General features: G+C 47.8%; 1 protein-coding gene across 2 annotated transcripts in view; it reads left to right on the top strand.

Moving 5' to 3' along the window:
• Positions 1-23,840, top strand: part of NUP153 (nucleoporin 153) — a 608,884-nt gene that overhangs the window by 317,162 nt on the left and 267,882 nt on the right. For both annotated transcript variants that reach the window (XM_085607084.1, XM_085607083.1), the window contains exons 8-9: positions 6,895-6,945; positions 13,226-13,366. In XM_085607084.1, coding sequence (XP_085463210.1) covers positions 6,895-6,945; positions 13,226-13,366 — 192 coding nt within the window. The remainder of the gene's footprint in view (positions 1-6,894; positions 6,946-13,225; positions 13,367-23,840) is intronic.

The following is a 23,840-nucleotide window of genomic DNA, read 5'->3' as shown; positions in this document are numbered from 1 at the left end:
GAGCATATTCTATGAGGTGCAGAAAAATATGTAAAGCCGGGGTCAGCCTGACAAAAAAAAGCCCATGCATCCGTTAAACCATGCAGATCTATTAAGTGTTTTAAAGCACGGTATACCCTAGGCTTCCTCCCAGTATAAACACTCCCTAATTGATTTACAGTGCCAGACTCTATATTGATATTCAAATCTCCGCAAATTATAAATGGGGATGGCCAGCCTATCAGCTCTAAGCTGAGCCAATTAACTATAGTAGGGTCATCCAAAACAGGACCATAAATAGAACAAAGTGTAATATTTTTGCCCTGGAAATTACCATATACTATTACCCAACGACCTAAGCTATCCGCAGCGGAGCGAGTAATATTAACCTTTCCACGTCTAGCTAAAATTGCAACACCCTTGGTCTTAGCCTCAAGTTTAGTCCAAGACACAAGTTGAAATCCCTCAATCTCAAAGTTTATGCTGACTGGCCTCGACATGTGTTTCCTGTAGACAGAGAACATCTGCCCGCAGGAAGCGCAAATCTTCCCTTATCCGGCGTCGTTTGGACGGGTTATTAAGTCCACAAACATTTATTGATAAGATTCTTAAATTAGCCATACAGAAAAAAAAGAAAGATACATCCAGTAGCCGTTTCTCGACTCTTTACACAAACTCAACTTTTTTTTTTTTTTTTTTTTTAAAAACCTTTATTTTCAAAAGTCAGGACACGGCTATTCAGCCGACAACCCGGAGGTTCGGCAGCATCGATATATAGAAACAGAGATGCGTCCCCAATACCATGAAAGGAGAAGTGCAAAGGTTCAATTTTAATTAAACACAAAAACGCACAACAAACCCCAGCAAGGCAAGAACACTGAAAGCCCATGCACAAACTCAACTTTAGTTGAATTATCATAACCATCAACTCCTGATTTCTCCCAAAACAATTCTCTGTCCGCAGCCCCTCACCCCTCAAAAGCTCACCCCTACCCCCCCAAATACAGGCAAAATAGGTCAGTTGACCCATATGATGGCTTCCCTTGCCCGAGTGACCCGAGGCCGCTCCCCGCCTCTAAAATCCGCTATTCAGCATACCATAAAGACAAAAAATGAAAAAAACCCATATATAATACATTAATGAAATCTTTAGCCTTCCCCAAGTCCTTTAAGATATTCTTCAGCCTTAATTTCTGATGTGAATACCCGTGTTCTGCCAGAAAATATAACCTTCAGGCGTGCGGGGTTCATTAAGAACACCTCGCACCCTTTCTTTTGAAAAGGAGTAATCAGTGATCGGAGTCGCCATCTCCTTTCAACTGTTGAGTGGCAGAAATCAGGGCGAACAAAAAAAGTATGCCCTTCTGCAGATCTTTTGGCATCAGGTCGGGCTTTCTCAAAGATAGCTTGTCTCAATAAAAAATTCCCAAAAAAAAAATCAGAATTGCTCTTGGTTTGGTTCCCGGTTCTGGGCTCTTTTTCAAAGTTAAAGGAAATCGATGGACTCTCTGAATCTCCGAGTCCCATGACCATTGGGAGAGTTCTGGAAAGGCAGCTTTAAATAATTTTAAAACAAAACCTCTAATATCCACACCCTCAACATTCTCTTCTATTCCCAATAGTCTGAGGTTATTTCTTCGAAGTCTATTCTCGGAATCCTCGAGTTTCCACATTATATCAGCCAGTCTATCATCATTTGAAGTGGTTTTGATATCAGTCTTTTGTAATCCTATCTCAAGATCGACAATTCTTTCCTCCAATGCAGTGGTCCGAGCAATGACCTCAGAGCATGCTTTTGTGTTTCTTCGAATAGCGCCCTGGATCTTCATTGTAGCGAGTTGAGCCCTTTTATGTTCTTGTCGAGCCTCCCCTTGTATTGATTTTAACAAAGCATAAATCGCAGAATTAGGAGGAGAATTAAATTCCTCATGATCTTCGCTATTTTTTTCCCCCCCTTTTTTTTTGTGAGCACTAGGTTCCACTACAGCTGCCAAACTCATTGCAACTTGAGAATAGTCCCACTGAAGTTTATTGCTGATTTCTGCGCAATCGGTATCCTCATCCTCTAAACCGCACTTTAAAGCATGTTTAGGGTTATTGCCCCGGGTAGAGGCCTTCTTTGAGGTGCTCGCCGTTCTCGGGGGGCTATCAGGTTCACTACTGGAAGTTGAGTTTTCAATTATCGACCCTTCCTCAGACTCAGAATCCGACTCTTCTGCAACAGAGAAGAAGCTGTCCCCATCAATCAATTCCAGCGGGGGACCCCTGTTCTTTTCTGCCCTCCCGCCTATGGGGGTTTGATAAGTGTGAGAAGTTGCGGCAGAGTCATCTAACCCCTCATGTTTCTCTCTATTGGTTACTCCACCGCTTATTTGGGGAACTTCAGCATTTGGTAGTCCCGAAGAGCATTCAATATTAACCTGTCCCTCAGCCATTTTAGTATCCCCTTCATTCATTTCAGTCACCGAATCCAAAGAACTTTCATTTCCCTCTATTAGCGAGCCTACAGTATGTGTAGCAGATACTGTAGAGACCTCTGACTGATTTTTAGCTACCCTGCTCTTTCCGGTAAACATCCCAGGGACCGTTAGCGTTTTCACCAATACAGAACTTTCCAAGATAGAGGATGTTGTTCCTGTTTGATTTACAGCCTTAGCGGGGTTATTACAGGGTGGTCTCTCAAAGGCTTTGTCCGCCTTGTCTCCTAGCTTTCCTTTAACCAAGGAAGCTTTACTCGCACTCACGTCTGGGATCCTTCCCGCCGGCTTCCCCTTCTTCTCTGACTTGCCGATGATATCCGTTTTGTCAGCAGCCGGATTTTTCTTTCCCCCCGACACCAGAACCAGCCATCAGCGGCTCTCCTGTCAGTTTCGCTGCAGCAGCAGAGTTTCCGTTTTTGCGAGTAGGCATCCTACCAAACACGGAATCCTCGTTCCTCCCTTCCACCGCGAGCCACACCCGCCAAGCCTTCAGGGGCGCGCGGCTCAGAGAGGCGGAGACAACCCGTAGCCAGGGCTGGTGAACACAGAGGACGGTGAGCATGGGTTTTTTTTTACTCCTGGGTTAGAATCTAACTGAGCCAAGATAGCAACTCCGTCGGAAGTAAGTTATCGCAGTAATAAACCGGAGAAAGGCTTGTCTTTAGCCCATAGGCATGTATGCAAGAGACTGCTGTTCAGACCCGGCAGCGGGAGCGACCTTCACTCGGAATCACGCGGCCGCCATCTTGCCCCGTTACCAGTTTCCATACAATGGCTTGTGCCTTTGTAACTAATTGGCTTGTTAATCTCAAGTACCCATATGTCTCTAAAGCTGATCAGAAAGGCCTTACATTGGTTCACCAATGCTTCGTACATAAGTGTGACTTTCTTTTTCTCAGAAAAGACTTCTAACTGCAGATTCCTCATCTTAGAATATTTCTCAGGTGTTAGACTGGATCTGGAATATCTTGAGCAGTATCTCTGTGCGCTGAGAGGTGCCACTGACTACTTTAAGTTTACGTCGTCTGTGATGGATATGATGTGCGTGGTGGCTATATAGATGCCACCCCATCGTGCTTATATCAATTCTTTTTTTTCTGCCTCAACAGTTGGGGATCTGGAGAGCTTCCTGAGTCACTTTATGACCAACGTTATCTCTATTTTTGTTGTAGCATTTTTCCAGTTGTTTCCAGTATGCTAAGGAGGTGTCTAAAACAAAACCTACAGATGTCGGACTGCTGCCCACTTGGTTTGTCTTTGGTGCTTGGGGTTGAGCCAGGACTACACGTCCTGCTCCTACTGCTTTTTGAGGCACCCAAAGGTGATTCTCGAACAGGAAATGAAGTTCCTTTTAACATCGGAAGACCCTGAGCCGCTCCTTGCCTCATGGAAGATTCTGGTCCCGCTGAAGATCTCTGGGCATTCCTGGAGTCGTTCCCATGATTTGTTGTCCGTAAAGTCTCTTTTGGGGAAGTTGAAGTGTCCAGGATCACTGGAATTGTGAGATTCTGCAGCTGCAGCTTTTTTTCACATAGTTGTGTTTTGCCACATAACCCATCGTCTGCTGCAGGTTGTTACAGAGACCATTTCTTTCTAGCTCAAACGGATCAAAATGTACAAACAATTTGCTGGCATGTGTTCATGCGCTGTGGAAGGCCCTTTGCGAAGGTTATCTGGCCATCTTTCATTTTCTATTTCTATTTTTGGTTGCTAAACTGGTACTAATGAGTTGAAATCGTTGCCCAGACATTACCATGTGTCAGAAATGACTAAATGCGGAAGTATTACTATCGCAAAATGTGCCGCATTTTGCTGCATAATTTGTCGTTGTCTTGCTGCTTGTTTTAGTCAACCCTGCTGCATAGTTTGGTACTCTGCGGTTGCATTTTTCCAGTGGCCCTGGCTGTCTCATCTTTGTGTATCGACTCCCTCTGGCATACCTCCTGGCCCAGGGAAGCCAAGAGGTGTCCCAACTGACTTACCGCTGGTGGGTACTCTGATGCCAGTTGGGCCCTCTGGCTCCGTTCCCTGCCCAACTCTGGTTCGAGCCTCATCCTGGCTCTGTAACCCTGGAAGAGTTCAGTCTAAAATGCCACTACTAACGTCACAGCACACTAACAGTGACCCTATTCTCTTTCCTGACCAGAATATGGTATCACAATGGCACAGCAACTACGCAGCTCGAAGAAGACTAGCGCCCACTAGGCCACAACAGCCTTTTGGATCTGACCCAGTTCCCCTTGTCTTTTGGCAGGCCAGAATTTGAAATGGCCTTTTGGGATGATGAAACTGATTATGGGGTCTTTCACCCCACTGATATTGCCCAGTCTTTCCATGAAGATAACTAATATGAGGAGCTGGGTGATGCCAGCAGGCTGGACACCTCCTCAGACTCTGGTATGGTCTCCCCACCTGGCCCAGCCACTGAGGGGACTGCAACCTTTGCAAAGGTGATGAGGGTAGCTGAAGTCCTCCAGCTTCCATCAGTGGAAGTTCAAACTAATGCATTAACTGAGGTGCGTCAGCCAGGGTACACCGTTGCAGAGCCCCAGCTCCCATTTATAAAGCCGCCTCAGATGATGATCTGGGGGCTTGGCCAAAACCCTTGTCAGGGGTCCAGGTCAATAGACAGATTGCTTGTCTCCATCACCCTGCGCCAGGATCCTGGTGTTCCTCACACATCACCCCACCCGAGAGGGTAGTCATGCAGACTTCAGCGGTAAATTCTAACCCAAGTGGAATCCCTACCACCCCCCCAGGGAGTCCAAGAGGATTTTCTTTTCACCATTCTGGCCTTGCGTTGTGAACACTGCTTGTCTTTTGGGCCAATACTCGTGCATTGTGGAATTCAGTGGTGTGCGCACTGCCCCTGGTCCTGGATAAGGCTTGTGCAATCACCCTCCAGATACACCCGTCCTTCAGCTGTAAGGGAGGGTAGGCGAAACAGCGACAGAAAAGTGCCAACTTGTGTCAGAGGCGATTGATTCATAGTGGTACAGTTCCAAATAGATCAACACAAACCGTTCCACTGTTTCCAAGGGGTTGGTCAGGAGCGCACCTGACAACTCCCCAGATGCCGGAGACAGCCATCTGTGACTCGCGTTGACACAATTGGGCAGCAAGCAATCGTCCAGCTATTTTGCCCTCGCCAAATTTGAATCATCTTTCTTTTACCAGTGCTTTTGCCTGCTTTGTGACAAAGAAGGCGTTACAACATGTCTCAGCCTGCTCCAGTGCTCTGCGATTGATAGTTGTTGGCACACAGTTTATTGGAGGTAAAGATCCTTCACCACCTCCTCCACAGTCCAGAGATCCACTTAAACCTGATGTTTTTTGATAGTAGTATCTCGCATCAGCACCCCTTCAAGGTTGCCTTCCCAGCAGCCCAGAGAGTTCAAGTTAAGTCGATGGAGCAGTCATCCATCAAGTAGGAATGAATGTGGCTCAGACGGGTTTCTTTGCATTCGTTAGTGTAGGCAATGATTGTTAGCAGGTTGAGGCCACCTTGGTCGGCACCTAGCTGCACCTCCGCAGGAGCCCTAAACCAGCTGTTTGAGGATAGGGGATTTTGACGAAAGCTGTATGCAGATGATTTTGGTGGCTGGTGGCGACAGGTAATTTTTTTTTTGTTTTTTTATCCATACTTCATTTTCTTTGATATAGTTTGCACTCAGATGTCTACTTCATTCTTGATGCAGGTCCTCATGCCAGCTCCCACTGCGACAGTTCTCCTGTCCAGCTTACCGGCAATCCGCTACCCTCTGCTGCTTGTCTACCTGCTGCCCTCTGTTTGGTCTTTTATGCTAGTTTCTTCCTTCTCGCCGTTTCCTTCCTCCCAGCACCCCGTCCTCCTAAATGAAGGCTCAGTGCGACCTCATTGAACAGGTCCTTGTGCCAGCCTCCCGTGCGAAAGTTCCCCTTTCCATCTTGCCTGCAGCCCGCAGTCCGCTACCCTCTGCTGCCTGTCTACCGGCTGCCCTCTGTGCCTCCTAAGCTCGTTTTTTTGGTGTTTTGCCTTTTCTCCTTGTTTTTCTTCCCTCTGTTTTGCCCTCTTCTGCTCTTTTTCTGCTAGTTTTCCTGCCCTTTGTTTGAGCTTTTCTGCTAGTTTGTCCTCCGTTTTTGCCTTTCGGCTCTTGTGTTTTTCTGCCCTCTGTTTTGCCTCTTTCTCCTCGTTTCTTCCCGCCATTTCCTCAAGACCTGGCTTTTTGATGAAGACCTCGCACCTCAGCGCCCAGTTACCCCCATGGGTGACAATACTGCGCTCAACAAATGCTGATTGATTGATGTTGGGTATCAGTAAAGATGGAGCTTAAATGTACTTTTTAGGCCTATACTAAAATATCTACCAGTTTTAATTACACTCCAGTCCTTATTCTGACACGTATTTGAATTTCTGACTTTGATATTTACTTTTCTCTTTATTAATTTGTTTTAGACTCCTGAGAGAAGCTTTTTGGATGCAGCAGAATTTCATTCAAGGAAAAAGGTTGGTTGGTAATTGGACCTGATGTGCTGTGCTTTCCAGTGTGCTTTTTTCACTGTTATGTGTTGCCTTATTTGCAATACTTGATGGATTTTCCATTTTTTGAAGGGTTTTGTGATCAAGGGATATGTTCTGTGTGTAACGTAATTGCATGCAGCTAAATCTGCTCATTATTATTGTAACGTGAAATGCTTGTATTTGGTAAATGCTTGCCCGGTACCTCTCTAGGAATGACTGGCATTGTGCATGTCTGAAGCTCCCCGTCACAACACCAAGTACCTCTGTCCCCTGAACACCTTCCTCGGTGGACTGTTTTTACACCCATTGAAGGCTACACCAAATTCGGCCGATCTCCTCGACTATCCACAAAGCTACATTTCCCAAAAAATTACAGGATGTGAACTTAAAGGCTGCTGCTAACTGTTGTTAATCTGCCCCTGAATCAACATGTTCATCTACAACCTATTGCAAAAAGGCAGCAAGCACTTGTATGACATCTTCATTTCGGCTGTGCTTATTCCTGTTCAATCCTCTTAATAGGATTGTCAGTCTTCAAAAATTCTGAACATCTTTGAGTTTACAGCAGGCTGTTGCTTCCAATCACCGGTTGAAAAATGAACAAACTTCTTTACCCATACATGAGAATGCTCATAATGGCTCTTGTTTTGTACTTCAGCTATTACATCTTTTTACTACAGATGTGAAGCTGGAGTGGAGTGCCATTCTGCTATTTTGAAGGAGCTTCAGTTGATTGGCATACAACTAGATATTGATGTTTGAAGATGGTACTTGCCCCTGACCTTATTTTTTCTTAGGGCACTTGCTGATGAACTTGTTGCGAACTAGTTATCTCGTCAAGAGCATTCTTACTGGGATAAGATGCAGTGTTCATCCACGTCTAGCGAATGTTGGCAACAGACTAAATAAAAGGAGGTTTTCCTGTGGTGCGTTAGAAGTGGATCTATCACATGTAGAGATAATAGGTGATACCACTCACTTATGTGCTAGTTTGCAAAATCTGATGTTTATAATGGTGCTCCGTTAGTCTTGTGTGGAGCAATGAACTGCAGAACAGATACAAAAGCAGGTCTAGCCCCGACACCCATCATTTGCTAATGGTTAATGTTTGTATTTTGTTGAGAAACACTAGAGATTTTCAATCTGTGTTGAATCACTCTTGTTTAAAAGTAAGAACTTTCAGTGAGAAGCATTTGTTTAACCAGTTTAGTCACAAATACAACACAAAGCAGAGTACAACAATGTGAGTGTTTGATAATAGGTGTTCTTGATAGTGAAAGAAAGTAGACAATATAAAGGTTTAGTTAGGGTCGCAATAGATTCTCACCCAACTCATGGATGGCAGTCTTTCTGTATTGTATTGTCAATCTGATAGACTACTAGCTGCAGGTTCCTTCACGTAGAATTATCCCCAGGCGTGAGACTGGATCCAGAAAACTTTCTTGTCCAGCATCCCTGCACGCCGGGGGGATGGCATCACACGACTCCACCCAGGTGTCGTCTGCGTACGTGACTTCAGCGAGGTCACAAGTCCCACCCCGGCGCGCCTACGTCGGTTTTTTCCTTTTCCGCGTGCAACGCGGATCCGGTTTGTGCTCTGGGCCTGTTTAGGCCTTTCCCTTATGCTTTTGCTGCATGTGTGGGAACAGTGAGCGAATGTCTTCGGGCTTTAAAACTTATTCGTCGTGTGGCCGCCTCATTTCGGCGACAGATCCTTACCCCATCATCTGTATGTGGTGTTTGGGGGAGCGCCACGACTCCACTGATTGCGAGTCGTGCCAGCAGATGAAGCCGAAGTCCCGGCATAAGCACCGGATGAAACATCTTTCGGCTCGTGTGTCCAGGTCGGCGTCGTCCTCTCGCCCGGCCCCTGAGGAGGGTTCTCGGACCCGCGGCTTCCCTCGCTGACTTCAATCTTCTCCCAGGTCGCAAGTGTGCTGCTCACCTCTCGGTAATTGTTGCAGTTTGTCCATGAGGGTCGGGTTCCAGCCTGTCGGGGGCGTGGGCTCTCCGCGGGTGGTGCGGCCCTGCATGTAGTCCACTTATCCGCTGTTTACTGGCGTGGGGGCGACTAGAGCCCAGATGGAGACATACGTGGCGGCTTTGCAGGCCTCGCTGGCTTCTCCACCTCCTCCCCCTCCTGGGACGTCAGCGGATCCCTTGCAGTGTGCGGGGCCCTCCGCGGTGGCTCCGGCCACGGCGCTGACTGGTTCGGATCCAGGCTCGGAGGATGGGGTGCAGCCCTTTGGGGGTCCCTCCTTCGGACCACGGCGCCTCTGCTTCGCCGCAAACTCCAGCGGGAGTCCATGTGGTGTCGCGGGAGGTTGCCGGGGCTCGGTTCGCACCCCTGAACCCCCCTCGGTCCTCGGGACGGGCGGCGGCCTTGTCCAAGGCCACGCCGCCACGGCGCCGGCGGCTGCTGGCCCTGGCAGCGCCACAGGGGTCGGCGGAGGGCCCGTCTTGCCCTGTCACGAGTTGTGGGTCTCCTCGTCCCTCCCCGGGCCCTTCTCGTCCCTCCGCGCAGGTGGCTGCCTCGTCGGTCAGGTCGGCGCCCTTTGCCACCCCGGCTCTGGTCCAGCTCCAGTCTCCTGCGCTGTGTGCTATCTGAGGTTGCCCCGGCGTCTCCTCTGGCGCTTGTCGGCGACTGTGTCCTGCCTCAGGTTGTGGACTCTTTGGCGTCTGGTTGTTGACTCGTCTTCGGACGCCTCCTCTTCTCCAGAGGTTTGGCGGTTGCTCTCGTCGTCCTCGCCGGGTCGTGGCTTTTTCCCTGACGTCGTCTAAAGGCGGCTCCTCGCCGTCTCCTCGCCGTCTCAACGACCGCGGTCTTCACCGGAGGAGCTGCAAGTCCCCCAATCTTTGGTCCCTCTTCCTTCCTTCGGCCTTGGCCCTTCCTTCCTCCGGTTGACTTGGGGGATGGCCGCCTTAGCTTGCAGCCGTCACAAAAGTGGAGCTGCTTTCCCCTCCGCGTGGCCCTACGGAGGCAGGTGCGGCTTTTGCCCGCGCTGTTTCCACGGCTGTGGGAATTTTGCACATGGGTGATCCAGCTACCCATTTCCCCACAGATCATCTTCTGGAGGTTCTCCATCAGGGCTCTGGTGGTACGGAACTGTTGCTTCACTTTGAGGGTTCACTCCACTCTTCTCACTTGGGGCTGCCCTGCCATGGGGGACCAGGTGCCCCAGCACCTTCTGCACCGCCACCATCCGGCACAGCGTGATCCGGTGTGCCTTTCACTTCACCCTTCGACCACAGGCCCCCTTTTGCAATCTGCCTTTCCTGCTTTGCCGCTGCTGTTGTCTCCCCCGTCACGGGAGGCCCGCTGGCTGGACTCCAAGGGGCGCAATATGTTTGCCTCAACCAGTGCAGCTCTGCGGGCCCTTAACAGTGTATGTTTTGGCTAGGGCCACTTCTTGCTTGTGGGACTCGGCGGAGTCCCTCATGTCTGCCGCTTCTCAGGAGGGTGCCTCTGTGGATTTGAGACACCATGTCTTGGATGGTCAGGAGCTGGCGGCGTTCATCCTTCGCTCCGGACATCTCGGAGGTGCTGGGTCGTGCCATGGCTTCTTCGGTTGCCCTTCGTCACCATGCCTGGCTTTGGGACAGTGTGTTCTCGGAGAATGTTCGAGAACGGCTGGTGGACCTTCCCTTCGATGATGCTCTTTTGTTCCATGCCCTTGCGGACTCAGCCATCCAGAGGTTTTTGGCGGGGCTTCGTCCTCCTCCTCCTCCTCCACTCCTCCTCAGTGACCTGCGTGTTCACCCTTACATGTCCAGACTGATTCATGTGTAGCAAATTAACCAGATTGGGAGAGTATTTTTCCACCATCCATCTCAGCACTTCCTTCATGTATTCCCATTCCAGTGTATCAAAAGTTTTCTCTGCGTCTACCAACATTTCTGCCACTGATCTGGACCCACTGTGTGCAATATAGTCATCAGAGTGCTCAAGTTAAATGCTATCAATTTTTTGGGGGTGAATCTCCAAGCGAGCAATCAATCAAACAGGGTTTGTGAACACGACTACTTACATGTGAGGGTCTTAAGGCAAGGGGGAGGGTGCGCCGGGTTCATTCAAAGAGCTAGGCCTTGAGGTCTTTCCTGAATTGGGACAGCGATGGGGATTGCCCGAGGCCAGGGGGAAGGGGATCAGTCGATCTAGGGTGGATATACCCGAAAAGGAAATAAAGTGCCTGGAACAAGAATGAGTTTCAAAGGTACTTTAGTATATTGCTCAAAATTCAGAATGCACTAAAGGGAGTTTTGTGAAGGCAGTGAATCGTAAAGAGTTATATATGGGAAAGCAGGTGAGACCTAGGGCATTTGGCAAGAGAGAAAAGTCAGGCAAAACTTTAGCTTGGGTGCTCAGGGTAAAGAGAGCACACACAAAGCAGGTATACTTGGGAGTGACAATGGAGTTATGACATAGACTGACATTAGCTTTTTCAATGTTATGATAACTTGTAGAAGTCTCATTCACAGTTTAAGCCTAATATACCGTGCTGTCTGATTAATGGGGTTTTGGCCTGCATTGAGGGGGGAGACTTAATATCTTCTTAACTCTCCCATTAGACTGAGGATATAAATATTGTCCCATTGGGAAAGGCCCTTGAAAAGATGTAGTTCCAGTAGAATTCTAAGTGTTTTCTTACCTGGTGGACCCCAGACTCCTGAGTGTCTATAGTGAGGCTGCAACTAAAGGAAAGCTGCCACCCTCAATGTCTGAGGCAGTGATCTCTTTTCTACCGTGACCCTAATAAATGTGCCCCTTACTTGCTGGTAGAGTTATTTAATCTTGACAAGATTATTGCAAATAATCTTGCTCAGTGGCTACTACCGCTGATGCATTAACTGGTGCTTCTGGAGCAAGCCGGATTCTAATGCCCTCTATTTAGGCCTTAAATGCCTCCCAGAGAATTCCTCATTCTGCTGACAGTACTCTAGTATGCCTTCCCTAATAAAATTGCTGGGCTGCAAGTCTTATTCCCTTCCAACCTCAAGACTCTAATCGATTATGATGAAGCAACAATGTCTATTCCGCAGGGTAGTGGTCAGATAAGGTTCTAGGCAATATCTTCACCTATTTCACCGGCTCCCTGTTTTGAAGCCAACCATTAATCAATGCAGGAACTTGCATCGTGTACAGAGGAAAAGTAAGCAGAAAATATAACTCTATACATCCACCAGCTCATTGACTCATTATTGTGGCTAGTTCTGTACTTGCCGCTGAAGTTGACTTATGGGTTGTGGTTGACTTGTCCTGCTGTGGCAAAATGACCCGATTGAAATTATCCCACCCAAAACATAGGTAGCTCAGCGGATCTGTGCACACACTGGCCTTGCGCATTTGCCATGCACTCTTGTAATGCAAAAATCAGTTTTCTTTTTCAAGGTAGCCACCCCTCCCGGAGTAGGCTAAATATCATGAGAAATAACTATGCTGCCCCCATGTGGTTGCAATTTAGACTGTGCCCCTGGTGGTGTGTGCTTCCTTCAGAACAATTCTGCCCCATGGCAATCAAGAAATCCAGTGCTTGATGTGCTTTGCAGGGGTTCTTAATTCCACTCACACTCCAGATGATTCCTGGCAAACAACTTGATCTTGTAACATCGCTTTATGTGGTGCTCTGCTAAACTGTGCGTTGTAATTTGAGCAAGAAAACATATATATTGTCTTAGTCTCAATAACTCCCTACCCTTCCCCACGCCAACCCCAGTTGTCGGTGAGCAACCACTCCCTGAACAAGAACCAAATATCGCATAGTGGCAGAGGCGCAACTAGAGCCAAATTTCGGGGGCGGCTAAGAACAAATTACGGGGGGGGGGGGGGTGTTGAATCTTTTAAGCCATAGGCAGAGTGGAGCTGCAGGGGCTCTTAGAAGGGTTGAAACAACAGCGAGGCCTCATTAACATGCAAATGGTCTTTTAAAGACCTGTGAAGTGCTCGGGTGCGGCTGTGTGTGCGCCGCGAGGCTGTCTCATCCTGGGCTGCCACACGCGACGGGGGGGCTGAAGCCCTGTGAGTCCAATGGGTGTTGCGCGCCTGCATAGTGGTGTTCATAACCAACACAGTTAAATTCTGCGCATTGGGTGGTGCCTAAGAGCTCCCTTCCAGACTAGGGTGATATGTGATGTGTTGATTTATTTTTAGTCAAGTGAAAATGGGAAACATGATGTTTTGTGCAGAAAGCATATAGACCTACAACATAGTTGCACAGCCTCTAAAAGGGCCCCAGCTTTAATCTTGTGTTTTTCTTGTCTTTTACAGATTGATTCTCACTACCCTCCAGTGCAGAAGCTGATGACTCCAAAATCGATTTCAGTATCTAGCAACCGGTCATTGTACATTAAGCCCTCTTTGCCAGCTTTTCAGGCAAGCAAGATCAGTCGAAGAACAGAGGGCGACATAGTAAGTGCTCTGTTTAACTAGAACTATTTAACAGTTTTCTCTGAGGCTGGATTGTCTCCAGGAGGGCTTGTCTTGTATCCTGGATGAAGATAAGTGTGGGATCCCTCAAAAAGCCTCGCCTTTTGATTGATGACCAGTATAGACTGCATTGTGTACGGGAGACTTCACATTTCAGGCTTCATGTGTTGACTTGAGTGGGATCCCATGTGCGCATATTGGTCAAGTTAGAGACAGGGAGTTGGGTGGGGGTAGCTCTCAATGCTGTCTGCTGCAGGCAAGCCCATTTCCTACCAGAATGCTTTTCAGGCTTCCCTAGATGTCTGGGGCAGTACTCACTATCTCTGGAAAATTTGAGGATTTATTTTACTTGTGTTATACCCAAGAAGAGTTTCTTTTGGAGCAGATTGGGTTCCATCCAACAGAGGTTTATGTTTCTTCAATCACTTTCTTCACCAGCAACCTGGCAAATCTAATTGCTGTATCCATTTTCATAGTGCACCAAGCATGGAAGCATGCAATTCCTCTTCAGGAATGGAGCAAGATGACAGTTAATATGGCAAGCAGGCAATAGTCCTCTGTTAGCTAAAAATCATGCAGTTTGTGGTGACCCTGCAGAAAGAAGCCCTATTGCAATCCAGTGAGACCTCTAAATTAATGACAGGAATGTTGGTGCACAAGGGCCACATTGCAGCCATGGAGCCTAGTTAGAAAAGGACTCCTTAATAGACTGAATCGGGAAGATATCTACCTGACCCTCAAGCCTTTTCTTCTCTTGATAAAGGTGACACAGTGCTGGCACAGAGACAATTATCAGAGGAAAAACCCTAAGCCGGATTGAGAACTGTCTCAAGAGCTATTGTGTTTTTACTCCTACCTTTGACTTGCGGACTGCAGGTTCTAGGAATGAATCATCCATGTTTGGAAAACATAAGAGTTGAATTACCAGAACAACTTGTATTAGTTGTCAACAGTTAGGATACTCAGCTACTTAAAAAAAACCAACAGATTTTTCTTTTTGCATCCAGATCCTTGGAACTCCGATCTAGGGAGAATACACTTTTGATCAACTTGTCAGGAATTTTTCCTTCAGTTTTTCTCTCATTGCTCTACTCTTAAGTTCTTCTCGAGATGAACTAATCCTTTGCTAAGTCTCAAGTGCCTCACAGGAGAATTGCTTGGACACTGGGTGAGTGTTAAAATTCACCTCTTAATGCCTTCATTCAGCGAGCATGATATTATATTGAGAGAATACCTGCCGTACATATATTTGAACCTTCTCCATATGTTATAAACAAGAAAAGCTGTAACACCATTAACCAGGTCTTCCTTTGTTCAGATAAAAAAATTGTTCTTCCTCAAGACAGTTGATTCAGTACATTCCTTGCCTAGCATACTCCCATTTTTCAAGTCTTTCATGCAGTTTGCCTTCCTTCTTTTCCTCCATTCTAAGTGTTGGGAAAGTATAACCAGTGAGAAGACTTTCTTCCTAATGGGAATTAAATATAATCCTTTCCAAATAGATCAATTCTCTATTACGATTTTATATACCAAACCAGCTACTTGCCTGGGGAGGCAGAATTCTTGGTGGTAGTCGCATCAACCACAAGGCTCTGACGTACAGGCTCTGTGTGCATATGAGCCTTCTACAGTATTTTGTAATAGGGTCTCAGTACTTGCCAGGTCTTCCTTGGAAACTGAAACAAGCTAACATTTCTTTAAATCAAACTATTAACCTCTATTTTTCCTGCTAATACTTCTACAGCAGAGAGACTTGTTCTTGGCCGTGAAGCGCAGAAGCTTTAAATGTCCATGTTAACAAAATTATTTCAGGAAAACCAAATAGCTTTGTGAGCAAAGGAGGTACCATGCACAGAAACTGCCTGGGTTTGCTTTGTTCATCTTTGTGTTAACCCTTCTGCCCTCTACCAGAGCTCTTAACCTTTATCTAATGTTGGTGTTAACAGAGACCTACCACAACCTTTGGTAGCCTGTGTGTTGGAGAAAGTGTCCCAGAACTACTCTTGGGTATGCCCTTATCTGATAAGCTGCAGAGGCCCAGCACCTGATTCTTGCCAGCTGAGTTGGAGAGCTCGAGCAAGCGCCTTGTGTGTCCCCTTTGTTTGGGCCCATGTCGGAAGCTGGCTCTGTATATATCACTAGGTGGTAATACCGTGCACAGAGTCCAGGGGTTCCCCAAAAGTGTACAGGGCTCAATGCAAAACCCTAAGTGCTCTACTAGTTGTAACATAGGCGAGCAACCTTAGGCCTAACACAGAGGAGTGTAAAACATTTTTCTGATGGATACATCTGCCGGTGGATTCCTCACCTTGTGAATATCCCCTGCGCCAGCATTCCACGGAACTTTTCTTTCCCAGCACTCCACGTCGACGTGGGCGACGTCATAATGCATCGGCTCCGCTCGCGACTCCGTACGACGTCACCGGAGCCATAAGAAGCCCACGTCGGCGTGATGACGTCAGTTCCCTTTTTTCCGCGCCGTCGACGCGCAACGTTTTTTTCCCAGTGCTCTCTGGCTACTTTGTAGTTTGACCGTGTTACTGTCGAAAAATTGATATGTCTTCGACGAGGAAGTCGGGCTTTAAGCCCTGTAGGGAGTGTGGAGGTCTGATGTCTGACTGATCCACATCAGGACTGCTTGTGGTGCCTTTCTTCGGACCACGATATGGAAGACTGTACCTGCTGTAGGAGAATTAATCCTAAAGCACTGAAGGAGAGGACATTTAACTTTTTTTTTAATTTTTTTTTTTAATTCTGTTTATTTTGTTCTTTTTTTTTTTTTTATTGTCCTCATTTGCCTTACCCTCAGTATGGGAGATTTCAACCACCTTACATGGCCCAAAAGCGTGGAATGTTATAATGGTGGCGTACATGACCCATTACCGGAGGGACTTTCAACAGCTCCATCTAGGTATGTTACAACCTACAGGACCATTGATGGACCTAGGCAAAAACTCGGTCCAAGGAGTGTTCAAGGCATAATCATAGGATCCGGGGGGGGGGGGGGGAGAACCCCGGGCATTAACGCCAATTGATCAGAAAATTCCAAAAAGCTAAATTTTGTTTGCTACATGTTCTATTAAGATCCGCTTTAGATGTTTCATATAAAGACGAGAGCCACCCAGAGTGTGATGGGGCAATTTTCTCTGTCCAATGTATACAAATTTGCCTTCTGGCTAATAAGATTGCATAGAAAAGGAAGGATCTTGCTCTGCCAATGATGTTATCTTCCAACCCAAAGATGACAAGTGATAGGGTTATTGACAAGGATACATTTAAGATAGAATTTAAAGTGTTCTGCACTTCCTCCCAGAATCCAGCAACGAACGGGCAATCCAAGAACATATGAACGTCGCAGGCTTCCATAAAGTTACATTTATTGCACTTTTTATCTGGAAGAAATTTGGAAAGTCTCAACGGTGTTATATATGCCCGATGTGCTGAGAATAGATGGTTTCGTTTTAGCCATGATGGTTGCACAATTCTATGGAGGAGGCCGAAAGAGTTTAACCAAAGCTCTTCACAGTGAAGACCGGTCTCCGCCCCCCATAACTGGTCTGGAAGGAGAAGCTCCCCATCAATTTCCTCCAACAGCTGCCAATACCATGTGGCTACTTCTTTCCCACCCTGTGGTCGTTCCACTAGCCGTTGCTCCAGTATACTAACCTTCCCCATGTGGGCGTCTTTACGCCTTTGGGATCTCGCCCAACTTTCCAATTGAATGCATTTAAAACTAGAAAGCCCAGGGCCAATCTGATCCTGTAACACATCCCAAGTTATTAGTAATCCTTCTTTAAGTAGCTGACCCCATCTTATAATACCAGCTTGTTGTATTATGGAAGACAGACTATCACTCAGACATGGTGGAAGACCAGGCGAGTCCCAGATTGGAGAAAAATTGGAGTAGTAGGACAGCCCCAATAGTTTCCTAATACTAAGCCAAGTTTTAGTCCATGACTGCAAAATTTTTAGTTTAATTTTTTTGAAGAATTTCTGACTCCCAAATTTGAACATGAATCCATCCGCAGTTAAATTCGCCCCCATTAGCATAGCTTTATACATTGATCCTGTAGGGAGATTAGATGGTATTTTTAAAAGCATCCTAGAGTGTGACAACAGGAATGCCCAAGCATAATATGATAAATCTGGCAGAGCAAGCCCACAATTCTCTCTTCTTCTCCTTAACTTTTTCCATGCTATTCTAATAGGTTTGTAATTCCATATGAAGGAGTTGATTTCTTGTTGACATTTTTCAATTATTTTATAATCAAGTGCCAAGGGGATTGCGTTAAAAATAAACGTAAACTTAGGGAGAATGGACATTTTTACCAAATTTACCCTACCCGTTATGGAGAGTGGCAAATGCGACCAAGATTTTAAAAGTTTTTTTAGTCTCCATATATACTCTGTTCAAATTGGATTGTCCGATGCTGCCCACATCTTGGGTAACTCTTATCCCCAGATAGCGCATGGATGTCGAAATATTTACTCCCAGCTGTATATCTGGAAGGTTCCAAACCATTATCTCGGTCTTACTCGAATTGATATCGTAGCCCGAGATATGGCCAAACTCTTCTGCCCGTTTAATAACCGCAGGAAATGCCTTTGATGGGTCAGATGTAAAGATCAAAATGTCATCCGCATAAAGTGCGACCCGCCTTTCCCATTCTAGAAAGCTAAAAGATGGAATATTAGCATCCTCTCGCAACAACTGGGCAAATGGTTCAATGTATAAGTTGAAAAGGAGAGGGGAAAGCGGGCATCCCTGCCTTGTGCCTCTAGTTATATTGAAGGCATCTGTCAGAACGCCATTAATCAGCATTCTGGCCACAGGGGCAGCATAAAGCTGTTTTATAGTTCTACCAAAGCCATCCCCACAATTTAATTTTTTAAGTACATCACTCAGGTAGAGCCAATTGACCCTATCGAAAGCCTTAGCTGCATCTAAGGTAAGAGTAGCTAAGGGTATGGAAAAGGCTGTAGCGAGGTCTATGGCTCCTATCAATTGATGTGTTAGATCTGAAAGTTGTCGTCCTTTAATGAAGCCTTTTTGGTCTGTATGGACTATGGTGCCAATGACACTAGCCAGTCTAGCTGAGAGGATTGCTGTAAAAATTGTGTAATCATTATTTAATAATGATATTGGTCTGTACGACCCACATTCGAGTGGAGATTTCCCTGGCTTCGGAATAAGTACAATTGTGGCCTCCCCCCAGGATTTGGGCGGCAACTCTCCTTTTATTAGAATTCCGTTAAATAGGGTCGTCAGCACAGGGGCGATAACATTTTCCAAAGATCTATAAATCTCCCCCGGCAGACCATCTGGACCAGCCGCCTTACCCTTTTTTGATTGTCGAATAGCTTTAATCACCTCAGCCTCTGTGATCTCAGACTCTAAAGCCTTACTTTGCGATGTCGAGAGGGTTGGAAGCTTGATAGCTGCCAGCCATCTGTCTCTTGCCTGCTGGTCATTGGGAAGATCCTCCCTGTATATTGCCTCAAAAAATTCAAAGAAGGCTCTACCTATTTCTAGGTTAGTGGATCTTGTCACTGCCTCCCCCTCTATCCTGATTTCATTAATACATTTGAGGGCTTGGTCAGATTTTATCTTCCATGCTAGCACTTTCCCTGCGGCTTCGCCAAATTCAAATTGGGAAGTCTTATGCACTTCCCATCTCTTGTTTACTCTCTCTTGTAGGATATTATTCAGTTGTAACTTCCGCTCAGCCAATTTTTCTTGTTCCTCTGATGTTCCTGAGGATGAACCAATCCTTGACTCTAGAAGTTTCATATCAAGCTCAAGGCTGGCCACCCTGTCTCTATATATCTTCCGCCTAAAAGAGGCTCTGTTGGTTATCTGACCTCTTAAAAAGGCCTTAAATGTTTCCCAGACAACAGCCGAGCCTGCAGAGTCCCTATTTATATCAAAAAAAATTAGTGACTCCGCTACCAAGTATTTGACCTCATCCTCCTCGAGCAAGAGAGTCCGGTCAAAAGACCAAGATGGATAGTTAACGGTGTGTTCGAGGCATATGAGCTGCAGATTGTACACTTGGCATAGATCGCCATCTGGTGTTGGGCCCGGATGTTTGCAGTTTGTTTTTGTTCTTTGGACAGTCTTTGGAAGTCACGAGTTCGGTGACTCCTCCTTCGGTCCGTACTGCGCATGGGCTTCGGCTCCATCCTCAGATTGTTTTTTTCCGCCATCGGGCTCGGATCTGATACTTCGTGCTCCGGCTTCGAACTTCTACGGTTCCAGCCTCGACGGAAAATCCTCGTTCTTCGAGTTTCTTCATCTATCTTCATCTCTCGAAGCGGCACTTTTCTCCATTCCACACATCGGCACCGGCCTTCGGGCCCTCCTTGACTCCGGTCCCGGCCGATGGAAAGGACTCCGTTCAAAAAGTGCCCAAAATGTGGGTCTAAATTTCCCCACACCGACCTCCATCAGGTGTGTAACCTTTGCCTCTCTTCAGAACACGAGGCTAGAGACTGCCCCGCCTGTAAGTCTTTTCGATCAAAAAAGACCATCTGGGATCGAAGAGCTCGACGCACCATGGCGCACTCATCGACCGCAGCTCCACCGGACATCTTCGGAGACGATGCCGGAGCTTCGGGGCAACTACATACCGAGCAGGACGACGACGTCGTCAGCGCTTCCGAGGCCGACGACTCCGACGTGGAGGACATCACACCGGCGCAGCGGGTCGTGAGTACTGTACCCCCTCCCACCCCCGCGCCCAAAACCAAAGAGACTCAGGTTACACCCTCGCCTGCAGGCCTGGGTAAAACCAAGCACACAGCTTCTATCACCCCACCTTCGGGCCCGGTGTCGAAGCCTCAGAAGTCTCACGGCAGCTCGGGCTCGAGCCAGCCGACGCCTGGTGCCGAAAAACACCATCCGGCACCGAAGAAAGTGACACCCAGCTCGACTCCGAAGCCACCGGTGCCGAAACCTGGACTCTCGGTGCCGACAAAACACAAGTCCCTCGGCACCGACGCTCCGGCGCCGAAAACTACTTCGACGCCGAAAAAACCGGAGGTTCCAAAAAGGCATGGCGCAGAGAAACCATCGAAACCCTCGGCTCCGAAAACATCGGCGCCAGCGGACGATTCGGTGCCACTGGACCTCTTTACACCAGACCCTTTGCAAAAGACCTTATTTAAGGATCCAAAGACTGGGCTATTGACTTTAGTTGTCAAGAAAAGACGTCTTGACACACCGGCTCCTCCTCCACCGCCTAAGCGGAAGGACTCTGCTACTTCTCCTCTCAGAGTGCCCTCCCCACTACCTCCTCCTCCACCTCCTCCACCCCCTCCCCCTCCCACGTCTCCGCCACCCTTGCCTCATCATTCCCCGACCCCGTCCCCAGATCCGGATTACGGGGATCCAGATTATGACCCGGCGGATGTCCCAATGGACCCCACTCCACCGGGGACCCCAGACCCATGGGAAGACTACCAAAACCCTGACATACCGGATGTGCCTCAGGACGACCTATACCCATCCAGGCCGTCTCCCCCAGAGGACTCCTTAGGGTTTCACCACTTAGTGCAGAGAGCAGCACACTACCATGGGGTGGAAATGCATAGTGAACCAGTGGAAGACTACTTCTTACTGGATACATTGGACATTCAGGATAAGTCCACAGCTATCTTGCCCATGCTTAAAGGTGTCACCAAGCATGCTGCAGAGGTGTTCAAAGACCCTGTCAGGGCCAGGGTATTGAACCCTAGAATAGAAAAAAAGTATAAGGCGGCACCCACAGACCCTACATACATTAAGGGCCCTGCTCCCTTAGATTCCCTAGTTGTGTCCACAGCTAGAAAGCGGTCTAACTCCCAGTCCTCAGGAGAAGCCCCACCGCCAGATAAGGAATCTAAACTTCTAGACGCGTCTGGCAAACGCACCGCCTCACAAGCCGCGAACACCTGGCGCATTGCAAATACACAAGCGCTACTTGCGCGCTATGACAGGGCACACTACGATGAGCTTGAGGCTCTTATGCAGCACCTCCCGGAAAAAAACAAACGCAAAGCTCATGACCTGATACAGGAGGGTAAGCTGATTACTAACACCTCCATTAAATGTGCCCTCGATGCAGCCGACACTGCTTCTAGAGCCATAAATACTTGTGTCCTGCTTCGTCGTCATGCCTGGCTTAGGATCTCAGGGTTCAAGCCCGAAGTCCAGGCATCCATCCTAAATCACCCCTTTGACCAACAAAATCTCTTCGGGCCAAAGGTGGACGAAGCATTAGAAAAGATGAAAAAAGACACAGACACAGCGAAGTCTATGGGGGCGTTAGAATCACAGACCCCTAAACGCCCCTTTCGACGCTCATCCTTTCGCAGCACAGGCAGAGGCTACTCCACCGATAGCGCCTCTACCTCCTACAAATCCCCTCCTCAAAATACCTTTTCAAAGGGCTACCAAAGGGGTGGTTACAGAGGCAACAACAATAAGGGCAGGGGCAAAACTAACACCACCCGTTCTGCCACCCCGCCCGCACAATGACTTCCCTCCGCTCCCCCCAGACCATCCCACTCCGGTCGGGGGCAGACTACAAAACTTTATCCACGCATGGGAATCCATAACATCGGACAAATGGGTGACCCAAATTATTCGGTCAGGGTACTGTCTCGAGCTAACATCTACCCCACCCAATATCCCACCAAGGCACCGTCCAATGTCTCAAGAACATTCCACACTGCTCAAACAGGAGGTGCTCTCCCTCCTCCAAAAACACGCTATAGAGCAGGTCCCCGTCAATCAGCAAAATCTAGGGGTCTACTCTCTGTATTTCTTAATACCGAAGAAAGACGGGACCCTGAGGCCCATTCTGAACCTCCGGCCTCTAAATGCGTACATACATTCAGACCATTTCCACATGGTCACCCTACAACAAGTCCTCCCGCTCCTCTGTCAGGGAGACTTTCTCACTACCTTGGATCTGAAAGACGCATACTTTCACATTCCAATACACCCTTCTCACAGAAAGTACCTCAGGTTTGTGGTGGACGGTCAACATTACCAGTTCACAGTTCTCCCCTTCGGGGTCACCACCGCACCACGGGTGTTTACCAAATGCCTAGCAGTTGTAGCAGCACACCTCAGACGTCAACATATTCACGTCTTCCCTTACTTAGACGACTGGCTCATAAAAGCCGCGTCCTACAACCAATGTGTGCAACATACCAACAGCACCATTCAACTGCTCCACCAGCTAGGCTTCACGGTGAACTACCAAAAGTCCCACCTCCTACCATCTCACACAAAGCAATATCTCGGGGCCACTATAGACACCTCCAAAGGTATTGCCTATCCAAACTCAGCCAGAATCGCAAGCATACAAGCCTTGCGCCAAACGTTCCTTCCTCAATACTCTCTTCCAGCACGAGTGTTTATGAAGCTCATAGGGACGATGGCATCTTGCATTTTCATAGTGCCCCATGCAAGACTTCACATGCGTCCACTCAAGAGTGCCTAGCACGACAGTGGAACCAGGCCCAGGGACAGCTGACGGATCTGGTGTTGGTGGACAGCCGCACTCATCACACTCTGCAGTGGTGGAACACCACAAACCTTTCCAAAGGGCGGCCGTTCCTGGACCCGGTTCCTCAGGTGATTCTAACGGCGGACGCATCGCTCTCCGGCTGGGGAGCGCACCTCTTACACCTCACAATGCAAGGTCTATGGACGCCACAGCAAAAGTCGCTCCACATCAACCATCTGGAGCTCTTGGCGATCTTTCTAGCCCTACAATCCTTTCAAAAACAGATTTCGGCCAAAGCAGTCCTCATTCGCACAGACAATATGACTGCAATGTATTATATCCAAAAACAGGGGGGGGGGGCACACTCTCCCCAGCTCTCCCGCTTAGCCCAGAGCATATGGAGAGGGGCAATTCCTCAAAACATCTTTCTCCTGGCACAGCATGTTCCAGGCGTACAAAACACCATGGCAGATCTGCTCAGCAGACAAACGCAACAACTGCACGAATGGGAACTTCATCCACAGGTCCTTCACCCATTCTTCCAAAAGTGGGGGCATCCTCAGATAGACCTCTTCGCCACCCACGAAAACAAAAAATGCCCAAGCTTCGCCGCCAGATACCCACACCCATTGTCCAAAGGCAATGCGATATGGATGAACTGGTCAGGCAAATTTGCGTACGCCTTTCCACCTCTCCCGCTAATTCCATTAGTGGTACGGAAGCTACAGCAGCACTCCCTCACACTCATTCTGGTAGATCCAACATGGGCCAGGCAGCCGTGGTACACCACACTACTACAGCTCTCGGTGGTACCACATCAAAAACTGCACCTGTCCCCATGCCTCCTAACTCAGAACCATGGAGAAATCAGGCACCCGGACCCAGCTCAGCTCAACCTTGCGATCTGGCTCCTGAAATCTTAGAATTTGGGTACCTTAACCTTCCCCCTGATTGCATGA

Source organism: Triturus cristatus, chromosome 5_2, assembly GCF_964204655.1.
Source record: "Triturus cristatus chromosome 5_2, aTriCri1.1, whole genome shotgun sequence".
NCBI classification, from domain to species: domain Eukaryota; kingdom Metazoa; phylum Chordata; class Amphibia; order Caudata; family Salamandridae; genus Triturus; species Triturus cristatus.
Note: the sequence above shows the minus strand (reverse complement) of the source record. Positions and strands in the feature narration are given on the sequence as shown.